Below are 12,673 nucleotides of genomic sequence, written 5' to 3' on the forward strand. Positions count from 1 at the left end.
CAATTTTGGTAATAAATTAAGTTAGAAATGCATATTTTAAGGGCGTCTCTAAAATCAAATGCAAAATAACAACAGTTTTTTGTCAGTGGTAAAATGATGAAAAACTGAGATTTTTTAGTCCGGACTTTTCTCATGAACTTTGGGCTTTTAACTCCAAAAATGTGCAACACCAATATCATTCAATATCAAATCCGCTGGGGTCCAAATACTTCAGGTACTTGTCTACACGTGTTTGGGCTGAAACCTCTGTCCACCCCACAGTTTAATTTAAAGTAGTATTCTGGATTTAGCTTTTCCATTCCCAAAATTATCTTATATATTTCTATAAGTTCACCTTTCAGTTGCCTCCTTTCTAGTCACCTCCAGACACAACTCTTCCACTGCTCTACTGACCATGCTCCACGTTCCATTAATTTCAGGTCATCCAAATCTCTGCTGCCCACATCCTAGCCCACACCAAGTGCCACTCACCAATCGCTCCTCTCATTGCTGACCTACAGTGGCTCCTGGTCCTTCAATTTACAATACTCATCCCTTCATGGTTTTGTCCCTCCCTATCTCTGTAACCTGCTCCAGCCCTACAACCCTTCCAGAACTAGCCATTTTTCCGACTCTGGCTTCTTGTGCATCCATCCCTCCCTCCCTTTACCCCACCATTGGCAGCCCTGCTTTCAGCTGTCTAGGCTTCACACACTGCAATTCTCTCTCTGAACTGAACCTCTCCGCCTCTTCACCTTCATTTCCTCCTTTAAGACTCACCTTAAAACCCACCTCGTTGACCAAACAACTCTCCTAATATCTCCTTCTTTGGTTCGATGCCCATTTTTGTCTGATTACACCTCTGTGAAGTGCCTAGGGACATTTTTCTACTTCAAATGCGCAATATAACTGCAAGTTGATGTTGTTGAAACACCCAAGTCTCTCCAGTTTTTCCTTGTAATTCAAACCTCTAGTGCTTAAAAAGCTCCCTTGTTTTTCAGCAACCAGAACTGGACATAGTACTCAAGGTGACCAGAGCAATGTATAGTTTGATTACAACTTCCTCTGACTTGTATTCTACTCTTTTGGATATGTAGTTCAACATTGGCTTTGTTGGTTGCAGCTCTACATTGTCTGAGCGTATTCAGTGTCAAGTGTGTTAAGACTCATAGATCTCTTTCAGCTTCATCCTTTGCTTTTTATATTATTCATAAAGCACGTGTTGTCCATTTTTCTTTCCTATTTGCAGTACTTCATATTTGTTTGCATTAAATTTAATTGGCCATTGTTCTGTCTGCTCATTTTGTTTAACTCCTTCTGTAATTTATGGGCTGCCTCCTTCAAATCCACTGCCCCTCCCCATTTGATATAATTTGTTAATTTAACTAATTTGCATTGCGTTTCTGTAACCTCAGTCTGTAGTCATTAACCAGAGGGCATAAATTGAAAATCATCACCAAAAGAACAAAGGGAGAGATCAGGTGAATTTTTTTAATAGATTTAATGTCCTACCAGAAACAATGATGAAAGCAGAATCCACAATAGCTTTTAAAATAGAAATTAATAAATTTTAGAAAAAGAAAAATTTGAAAGGGCATGGGGAATGAGACTATGTGGATGGTTCTTTCACAAAGCTGGCACAGGCAAGATAGCCGATGAATGATATGATTCTATGATTTTCTGTTCATAACTAGCATAACCCAAGTGTACAAACAATGCCTGAATTTTCAAAGGGGTCACTGATGTGGGAGAGAAACCTTATCCATTTCAGTGTAAGTTACTTAAATCCAAGCCCTATATACTATCAAATACCCTTTACAGGGATACCAATGTAAAGGTCAACCATTAAATTTTACATCAACCACTCAGCTAACCAGTGAACAAAAAACTACACTCCGACATCAAGATGTACTGGCGTAGAAACTTGTATGAAGGTGCAGCATATGCAGTTGACAATAATTTCATTTGGACGCAGTGGTGCAATGTATTGGCATTCCAACCAGTGTTGTGCATTTAATAGAATGTTGGCTCAAATTTGTAATTCCCCACATCCCACGCTTTCCATTTAAGCTGTAACATCAGTGGGGATGAGCTTCCCATATGAGGAAGAAAAAGTAAACAGGCAAGTCATTTGGATTAATAAAAACAAAAAAAACAGCAGGTCAGGCAGCATCTGTGGAGAGAGAAACAGAATTAACGTTTCAGGTCAATGACCTTTTGTCAGAACTGGAAAAGGTTAGAGATGTAACAAATTTTAAGCAAGTGCAGAGGCAGAATCCACAACAACACTTGGGTTGTTCTCATGGACCTCCGGTTGATAATTCAGAAGCACAATTTGCAAAGGCTGAGACCAGATTGTTTGCCTTCTTCTAAATTGATGGACCTGAAATTTTCCAATTGTGTGGTAAATATAATAACTTAATATGTCCAATATAAAAAGATTAATTAGTATCTTGAAAAGAATTGTAAGCACGACAACATATAATTTTTTTTGGGTCACTTGTTCATTTTAAATATATTTGTTGTTACTGATACCCTTATTTCACATTAATTTTACTTTGTATCAACAGCTGCTTTTCTATTTCTTCTTTCTTTATCACTTGACTTTACCTACCTGTTTCTCAATGAGGATGACTCGACCAAGAAGCTGATCTTCTAGTCCTCTCATTGTGACAGTAAAGTCGATAATGGTGGTTTTAGCACTGATCTCAGGAGTGTAAGCAGGATTCGCCAACTTGGTGGTGATATACAAGGTAAATCCCAACATCACATCGATTTCTTTGTCACCAACTTTTACCTAGCATGAAAGAAACGGGTGCAATATGTTTATTTCTTCTCATTCATTTGTTTACATTTGTTGTAAATTTAAAATGCAAATGAATAAAGGTTCTCTTGTAAAAGTAATCACTGGCTTTGGTGTGTCCATCTATTCAGGATCTGAAATGATTTAAAACAACAACAGAAAATGCTGGAAATACTCAGCAGGCCAGGCAGCATCCGTGGAGAGAGAAACAGAAATTATTTAGATGGTTTTACATCACATTTTTGTAAGACTCTTGTGAAAATATAATGTGCAATGGTAACACAATACTGAACATAGTCCAATTTTAAGAGAATGAAATGTTTCAATCCAATTAATAAAGGATACGTGTGCCTTGGCAGGTTGATTATATAAGAACTAGGTCTGTCCATCATCCAGCTTGTGCTCAATTTGGAAAAACGGTACATGCGCAGTCCACAATCAGTCTTGAATACCACAACTTTCTAATTTCATAATTTATAACTGATTTGCCCAACACTAGTTTTGTGTACAGTCCATAATCACTGCCAGTGGTTGAATTTAATATGTCAATGTAGCATCACAATGCTATTCTCAGTTAAGCTTAGCTGCCATTTTTTTAAAAATCAATCAGCTTTCATTATTTGAATGATTATGTGTTTAACAATATAAAAATTCTACCATGAGTAAACATTAATTGCTTTAAAATGCATCATTATTTTCAAACCTGATCTTACTTTATAAGTTGATCCTGATTTAATAAAGTTCTTTTCCAACACATTGTCAAGAGCAGGATCCAACTCCTCTCCTACATCCTCCATTAGCAGAGGGCGTCCCAAAGACAGACAGTCCTCTAGATGGGTCCTGAAGTACTTATGATTTAATGATGTTATCTACAGACACAAAATTAAAACATATTCAATTAACTCAGTGAAAACCATCAGGTGAAATTAATAAGAAATGAAAGCTGCAAATGAAATCTCTTGTTTCAGCAAATTGTTTCAAAACCCCCCCCAAAAGAACACTTCTGAATATAGGGCTGTGGATAAACACTGTGGGAGTAAAATTCAGTATCGCCCCGTTTGGGGCGCCATTATCGGCCGTGCACAAAGTTTAGCGCCTGGCGCTAATTATCGCCTCTGACAGCAAACTTGGCTTTTATCGCCCCTGGAGGTGATTGGAGCTCTAAATCAGGCGCTTCACACCTGTCTTAAGGCACAAAAGCCGAGGAGCGAGGCGCTACCTCAGAGCGCTGGCGAAGCAAGGAAAGGCAAATCAAAATAAACCTGCAAAGTGCCGCTCAGTACTCAAAACTCCTTCACACCGCGTTGAATCTCTCCAGAAGTCTCTCTCTCTCTCTCTCTCTCTCTCAGAATGCGTGGTGCAAAAATGTCACCGACAAAAAAAGGCAGGAAGCTGTCGCCTTTAAATAGCACTCCCCTAGTCCCTTTCTGACAGCATAACGCTCCCCTCAACCTGTCATTGTTGCGGCAGGCGGTAAGGCAGGGGGCGCCACTCAATATCTGGTCTAGGGCGCTAACGGGGCATTGCGCACTCGACTGACGTTACAGACCAGTGAGCCTAACACCTGTGGTAGGGAAATTATTGGAAAAAATTCTGAGGGACAAAATTAGTCTCCACTTGGAGAGGCAAGGATTAATCGGAGATAGTCAGCATGGCTTTGTCAAGGGTAAATCATGTCTGACCAATCTGATTGAATTTTTCGAGGGGGTGACTAGGTGTGTGGATGAGGGAAATGCTGTGGATGTGGTTTACATGGACTTCAGTAAAGCTTTTGACAAAGTCCCGCATAGGAGACTGGTCAAGAAGGTAAGAGCCCATGGGATCCAGGGTGCCTTGGCGCATTGGATCCTAAACTGGCTGAGTGGCAGGAGGCAGAGGGTGATGGTCGAAGGTTGCTTTTGTGACTGGAAGCCTGTGTCCAGTGGGGTACCTCAGGGATCGGTGCTGGGTCCCTTGCTGTTTGTGATCTACATAAATGATTTGGATGAGAATGTAAAAGGTATGATCAGTAAGTTCGCAGATGACACGAAAATTGGTGGGGTGGTAAATTGCGAGGAAGAAAGCCTCAGGCTACAGGACGATATAAACGGGTTGGTCAGATGGGCGGAAAAGTGGCAAATGGAATTTAACCCTGAAAAGTGCGAGGTGATGCATTTTGGACGGACAAATAAGGCAAGGGAATACACAATGAGTGGTAGGACCCTAGGAAGTACAGAGGGTCAGAGGGACCTTGGTGTACATGTACATAGATCCCTGAAGGCAGCGGAACAGGTAGATAAGGTGGTTAAAAAGGCATATGGGATACTTGCCTTCATTAGCCGAGGCATAGAATATAAGAGCAGGGAGGTTATGATGGAGCTGTACAAAACGCTGGTGAGGCCACAGCTGGAGTACTGTGTGCAGTTCTGGTCACCTCACTATAGGAAGGATGTGATTGCTTTGGAGAGGGTGCAGAGAAGATTCACCAGGATGTTACCTGGGATGGAGCGCCTCAGCTATGAAGAAAGACTAAACAGGCTGGGGTTGTTTTCCTTGGAGCAAAGAAGGCTGAGGGGGGATCTGATTGAGGTGTACAAAATGATGAGGGGTATAGAGAGGGTAGATAAAGAGGAACTTTTCCCCTTAGTAGGGGGGTCAATAACAAGGGGGCATAGATTCAGGGTAAGGGGCAGGAGATTTAGAGGGGATTTGAGGAGGAACTTTTTCACCCAGAGGGTGGTTGGAATCTGGAACTCACTGCCTGAAAGGGTGGTAGAGGCAGGAACCCTCACAACATTCAAGAAGCATTTGGATGAGCACTTGAAATGTCATTGCATACAAGGCTATGGACCAAATGCTGGAAAATGGGATTAGACTGGACAGGGATTGATGGACGGCGCAGACACGATGGGCCGAAGGGCCTCTTTCTGTGCTGTAAAACTCTATGGGCTAGATTTTCAGTTGCTTGCGCCAGCAGTTAGCGCCTTAAGAGAAGTGATTTTCGGGCGCTATGCGTGTAGCGCCCGGGCGCAGCGCAGTTTGCGCCCCGCCCCAAATTAAGTTGCCCGTTAGCGCCGGTGCAAAGTTTAGCGGCCGCCCGGATGCGCGCGCAGAAAATGACATCACATCACCACCACCGCCACCACCACCACCTCCTCCTCCTCCTCCTCCTCCTCCTCTGCTTTTGAGAAGAACACATGCACCCTTCCCCTTTAAGAGCTCAGTGGCACCAGAGTGTCTGCCGTGCGCTGCGCCCGAGATCGGGCGTTGCGCTCTGCACCGCCGGCTTAGCGCCTAAAGATAGTAGTGGAACGCCTCTTTTAGCGCTCCACCAACCTCTTAGGGCGAAGCCACTGAATTTCTGGCAACGGGGCGCTACTTTGGGGCGGGCGCTAACTTCGGGCGGGCGCTAAGGTTAGCGCCCCAAAACTGTCTATACTGAAAATCTAGCCCTATGACTCTATGACAATCTGCCGGCGCAGGAGATCGTGGCGGTAGTGTTTAGCATCGCCGCAAAATGTCTAGTTAATTTTGCGAGCGGCGCAAACATCGCCGCGCCCGGGCGCTAGTTGCTTTGTGCCCCATTAGCGCCCTCTTAAGGCATTAACGGGAGGCGCAACCAACTGAATTTTCCCCCCTGTCTGTGCAGTCTCTCTTGAAGCAAGCTCCCTCGGACTACATTTTTTAATTGCACGTCAATTTGTGTGACACCTTCAAGAAGTAACCAAATCAACTACTGTATTTGAAAATGTTGTACATTTGTACATGGAGATTCAATGTGATGTCATGGAGCCCACTTTTACAGGTTTAAATTGACAAATGAACAAGGAACTGAACGCAAAAGTCTCATGAATTTAATAGTTCATTTCCTTGAAAGTGAATCATAGAATTGTACAGCACAGATGAAGGCCATTCGGCCCACCATTCCTGTGCCGAAGATGGTAGAGTTTTATTAAGTATTTGTTGGGGCACTTAAAGTATCTGCTATTGCATACAAACTCAAGGCACATTCTCAGAAAAGTTAACACAGAAATAGAATTAAGTATTCATGGGAGGGGAGGACCTACTGTATATGACTTGGGCAATAATATAATTCCTATGTGTGTGTGTCTGGAGAGATATCAGCATAGCGATTAGTTGACGCCACACCGTTTTATAGGCACCTAGGCATCCAATGTGGCGGGTGGCAGGCTCGTGCACATTCCACACTGGAAGTGCTCCGTCCACCATATTGGTAAAGGCAGAAATATAGGCGTCCATGGCTCGCGCCTGAAACAGGTGTTTGGCCCTTTGCACATATAAGTAATGGAGCCAGGAGAGCCTGATGCCCACTTCAGAACCCCTTCCCAAAATTAGTCTACTCTGAAGTGTAAAGTTAAGGCACATGGGATTGGGGGCAAGGTATTGACTTGGATAGAGAACTGGTTGGCAGACAGGAAGCAAAGAGTTGGAATAAATGGGTCTTTTTCCGAGTGGCAGGCAGTGACTAGTGGGGAACCGCAGGGATCGGTCCTTGGACCCCAGCTATTCACAATATATATTAATGATCTAGACAAAGGAACTAGATATAATATCTCCAAGTTTGCAGACGACACAAAGCTGGGTGGGCATGTGTGCTATGAGGAGGATGCCGAGAAACTCCAGGATGATTTGGACAGGTTGGGTGATTGGGCAAAAGCATGGCAGATGCAATATAACGTGGATAAATGTGAGGTTATCTACTTTGGTGGCAAAAACAGGAAGGCAGATTATTATCTGAATGGCAATAGATTGGGAGAAGGGGAAGTGCAACGAGACCTGGGTGTCCTTGCGTACCAGTCGCTGAAGGTAAGCATGCAGGTGCAGCAGGCGGTTAAGAAGGCAAATGGTATGTTGGCCTTCGTAGCGAGAGGGTTTGAGTACAGGAACAAGGATGTCTTGCTGCAGTTGTACAGGGCCTTGGTGAGACCACATCTTGAGTATTGTGTGCAATTTTGGTCGCCTTATCTGAGCAAGGATGTTCTTGCCATGGAAGGAGTTCAGCGAAGATTCACCAGGCTGATACCTGGGATGGCAGGAATGACGTATGAGGAGAGATTGGGACGATTGGGCTTGTACTCGCTGGAGTTTAGAAGAATGAGAGGGGATCTCATTGAAACTTATAAAATTCTGACAGGACTGGACAGACTAGACGCAGGAAGGATGTTCCCGATGGTTGGGGAGTCCAGAACCAGGGGTCACAGTCTAAGGATAAGGGGTAGGCCATTTAGGACAGAAATGAGGAGGAATTTCTTCACCCAAAGAGTGGTGAACCTGTGGAATTCTCTACCACAGCAGGCAGTAGAGGCCAATTCATTAAATATATTCAAGAAGGAGTTGGATATATTTCTTAAGGCTAAAGGGATCAAGGGGTATGGGGAGAAAGCAGGGACCGGGTACTGAATTTGGATGATCAGCCATGATCGCATTGAATGGCGGATCAGGCTCGAGGGGCCGAATGGCCTACTCCTGTTCCTATCTTCTATGTTTCTATATTTCTATGTTTCTATGATGCCAGCGCCAATCCAGCTGCGTTCAGGAAAACAAGGCCTACATGTGGGCTAACAAAATGGTCCTTAAAGGGACCTCTAGAGGCCGCAACCAAAAAGGTAAGTTCTGTAAAAAAAGAAAACTTACCTGAATGTGGAGCCGGGAGGACTAGCAGTGCTCCTCCTGGCTCTACAGCAGTCCTGCAGACTATTGCTGGCCCCCTCCTGATTGTCTTGGACATGACCCCAAGCTTCCGGTCGCCTGTCACTTTAATTCTCTGCCCCACTCCCACGCTAACCTCTCTGTCCTCGGCCTCCTACGTTGTTCCAATGAAGCTCAACGTAAGCTCGAAGAACAGCACCTCATCTTTCGATTAGGCACTTTACAGCCTTCTGGACTCAACATTGAGTTCAACAATTTCAGGTCTCAACCACAGCTCCCATTTTTTTCAGAAAGTAGTTGCTAATGATTCTGCTATTGCCATTTACAACTCCTCGAGACCCATATTTTGTTTCTTTTCTTGTCCCATTACCATCCTCTTTTGCCTTGCATTTTTGTCATTTAATCTCTCCTGCTTCCACTCTATCTCAGACCTTCCCTTTTGTTCTTTCCTCCCTTCCCCCTTTCCCTGCCCCTGCACTTGCTTAAAACCTGTTACATCTCTTAACTTTTTCCAGTTCTGACGAAGGGTCATCGACCTGAAATGTTAACCCTGCTTCTCTCTCCACAGATGCTGTCTGACCTGCTGAGTATTTCCAGCATTTTCTGTTTTTATTTCAGATTTCCAGCATCCATAGTATTTTGCTTTTGAAAGAGGTTTTCTGTGTGGGTGTTTAAATAAGAGAGAAGGGCTGGGAATGGGATGGAGATGCAAATGAAGATTATGGGCCTGAATTTACGAACGGAGGCTTCCCGCGGGCGGATGCCTCCGATCATCAAATTTTCAACACATTGATCTGGTGTTCCGGGAGATATGGAGGCTTGCGATCCTGGGCCTCTCCTGGTAGAAATGCGTAGAGGCCCACATAGCCCAGGGGCGCATGCGGTTCACAAGCGCCCCTGGGATCACGTGGGGCAGCCCAACCAATGAAAGAAGGGAATCCCCATTCATACTTATGGGGTTTCCGTACGTACAGAACTGTCATAAGTATGAATGAGGATGACTTAAATGAACACATGAAATAAAAAAACATTTAATTACATATATAAAATTAATTAAAATGGCATTTAATTAAATATTTTAAACAAAAATTTAATTTTTTGAAAAAAAATGTATATGTTTTAACAAGCCTAAAAATAAACGTACCTTATTGGGCAGGGTTTTTAATGTATAAGTGAGTGATAACATATTATTTTTCTATTTTTTAAAACTCCTACGCTGGTAAAAGCAGGCTTTATGCCTTTTACCAGGCGTAAGAATTCCACGGCCTTTTAGCGGGTGGAAGTTGGGCAAATAGTGCAACTCTCCACCCACAGAGGCCCTTTTCCTGGGGGTGTGGAGGGTCTGTCAAGGGATCACAAGTGCCAGGTTTCAGCACATGCGTGTCGCATGCCTAAACCCGGCACTTGCGTGGCCCCTACGGATGCGTGCGCACCTCATACGCACCTCGTACGCACCCGTAGGGGTCGCAAAATACGGCCCATTATTGTCCAGAATGAATAAAGTCAGCTATTCCTTTATAGTTTTCAATATCAGAAAATATTTACAAAGCATCATGTTGCCACAAACGAGCTTATCTTCCCTGCTTGCTTATGACATATCCATAATAACAGATTTCAAAAAGTTGTTTTCATAGAACAAAGACTTTCATTTAGATACAAAAGCAAAATACTGCGGATGCTGGAAATCTGAAATAAAAACAGAAAATGCTGGAAATACTTAGCAGGTCAGGCAGCATCTTTGGAGAGAGAACGATAGTTAACAAAGACTTTCATTTATATAGTTCCTTATCACGTCTCTGAAATATCTCAAAAAGCTTGACATACAATTAAGTGCTTTGAAATGCAGTCACTATTATGTTAGGTAAACAGCCACCTGGCAGAAAACAAAATTCCACAAACTGCAATGAGATGAATTACATTTTATGGTGCATGTTGAGGGATACATACTGGCCAAGATATATTGAAATGGTCTGTTGTCCTTAATAAAAGCAACGGCTGCCTACAGACATGTTATTCATTATTTTAAATCACTAGCTTTGTCTAATATTTATATTTTAAATTTGGTTTAATTAGAAAAAGATAGCATACGAAAACCATTTCCCAGACTTGCCTGCAACTCATTGTTCTTTTCTTTGTTTTTAATCCAGATCTTGCCTTGTCCTTGTGGGTCAATCAGAAGTGCATACCTAGTTGCTTTGGTTACTATGATACCATTCTGTATTGACAGGTCATCACTTGGAAGTCCCTGGAGGTTCCATTCACCAATTGTAGCATTATCCACCAACATACTGATTAGGTTGATGTCCTGAAGGTTAAAAGGAATGAAAATTGCTAAAGGTACTGCAATTCAATGTTGTGAGCCATTTTTCTAACGTTATGAATGGACCCGTAAAATAAACAGTTATATGTATTTATAAGACTGTATTTTTGTTTCATGTATGTTTGAAACCAATGGTAGAATACAGTAGAAAAGCAGGAATAAAATAAAACATTTTTGCAATGATCGCTACTTCACAGAATTGCTTATTATATTTCAGAAATGGTCATCTTCTGCCTGCTGCCCACAATATATTTTAAAAACTAAATAGAAATCTCCCCCTTCCATTGGGTTTCCAACATTCTATGTCTGAAAAGGTGAGAGACCTGTTGCCAGGTGTCTGCCAGGTTGTTCAGTAATGTGAGACGATGACTGGTGTGGCTTGCTAATTTCTTCTCCCTTCCTGCAGGAACAAATTGGGCTCCTGTTCTCCCTAATGATAAAACAGCAGCTGAGAATTCAACATTGGCACAAACCAATTGTTATATTTTTTGGGTTTCTTTTACTCTAGATATTTTTGGGTTCTGTGTTTCAGACTACTCTTGTAGCTGACCCTACCCCGCTATATCCCAGAGAATGTTTTCACTTGCCCAGATTTCTAGATAAGATTCATAGCATGGTTGAGTAATGAACAGAGAACTCTTTCAGATGATTTCAGCTACTATTTCTATCCATGTATTCACAGGGTCCTGCTTGTCTTTGTAAGGCAGCAGGATATCACGACACGAGACTTTGTCTTGGGCTTAAATTGTTAAACAAATTTATTAAGCAGTAACAGAATAAACAAACAGCACCACTAACACAATATATATATTTACAGTAATTAAGCTCAATTAATTCCTCATTGTAATAGAAAATAATAAATAATTCACAACTGCTATGCTAAACTAATATATGATGAATTTTCTTACATTTTTCCTTTTCTCACCAACTACGTAAGCCATCCGCAGTATTTTGCTTTTGTATGCAAGCTATCTCGCCTGACTAACTCTTTGTAAAGATTCCAGACAGTCTCACTGATTTGAAAAAAAGACAACTGCTAAATACTTTCTAAACAGTGACCAAAACCCAGGGAATTTAGACAACTGTTGAATTCACAAGGAGCTACAATCAATCATATATTTGAACAAATCTGACAAAGAGGTAGAAATTGTTCATCGTTGTGCCCATTTTCGGGACAGAAAATGGGGCGAAAATAAACAATTTTGCAAAGGAACAAAAGTAGGCCATTCAGCCCCTTGAGCCTGTTCTGCCATTCAATTAGATCATGGTTGATCTGTACCTTAACTCCATTCACCCGCCTTTGCTCCAGATCCTTTGATATTCTTACCTAACAAAAATCTATCAATCTTAGTCTTGAAAGTTTCAATTGACCCAGTATCCACAGCTTTTTGGGGGAGAGAGTATCAGATTTCCACTACCCTTTATGTGAAGAAGTGCTTCCTGAATGGCCTGGCTTTAATTTTAAGATTAAGCCCCTTGTTCTGCATTCCCCACCAGAGGAAATAGTTTCTCTGTATCTACCTTATCAATTCTTTCAGTTTAAATACCTCGATTGGATCACCTTTCAATCTTCTATACTCAAGAGATTACAAGCCAGGTTTATGCAACCTGTCCTCATAATTTAACCCTTTAAGCTCCAGGATCATTCTGGTGGATTTGTGCTGTATCCCTCCAAGGCGAATATATCTTTCCTGAGGTTTGATGCCCAGAACTGAACGCAGTACTCCAGATGGAGTCTGACCAAGGCTTTATACAACAGAAGCAGAACTTCCTCCCCTTTGTATTCCCGCCCCCTTTGAGATAAAGGTCAACATTCCATTAGCTTTTTTGGTTGCTTTTTGTACCTGTTCAGTGGCTTTTAGTGATTTGTGCATATGGACTCCCAAATCTCTTTGCTCCTCCACAGTTTCTAAATGATCCTG

At 42.3% G+C, this 12,673-nt stretch overlaps 1 protein-coding gene across 1 annotated transcript in view; it reads right to left on the minus strand.

Moving 5' to 3' along the window:
- dnah5l (dynein, axonemal, heavy chain 5 like) overlaps positions 1–12,673 on the minus strand; it is a 450,024-nt gene that overhangs the window by 141,966 nt on the left and 295,385 nt on the right. Inside the window, exons 62-64 of the mRNA XM_085987988.1 lie at positions 10,542–10,736; positions 3,496–3,651; positions 2,594–2,776 (exon numbers count right to left, since the gene is read on the minus strand). Coding sequence (XP_085844114.1) covers positions 2,594–2,776; positions 3,496–3,651; positions 10,542–10,736 — 534 coding nt within the window. The remainder of the gene's footprint in view (positions 1–2,593; positions 2,777–3,495; positions 3,652–10,541; positions 10,737–12,673) is intronic.

The sequence above is a fragment of the Somniosus microcephalus genome, chromosome 5 (assembly GCF_052327205.1).
Source record: "Somniosus microcephalus isolate GS21.2 chromosome 5, FLI_Smic_1.0, whole genome shotgun sequence".
Taxonomy (NCBI): Eukaryota; Metazoa; Chordata; class Chondrichthyes; order Squaliformes; family Somniosidae; genus Somniosus; species Somniosus microcephalus.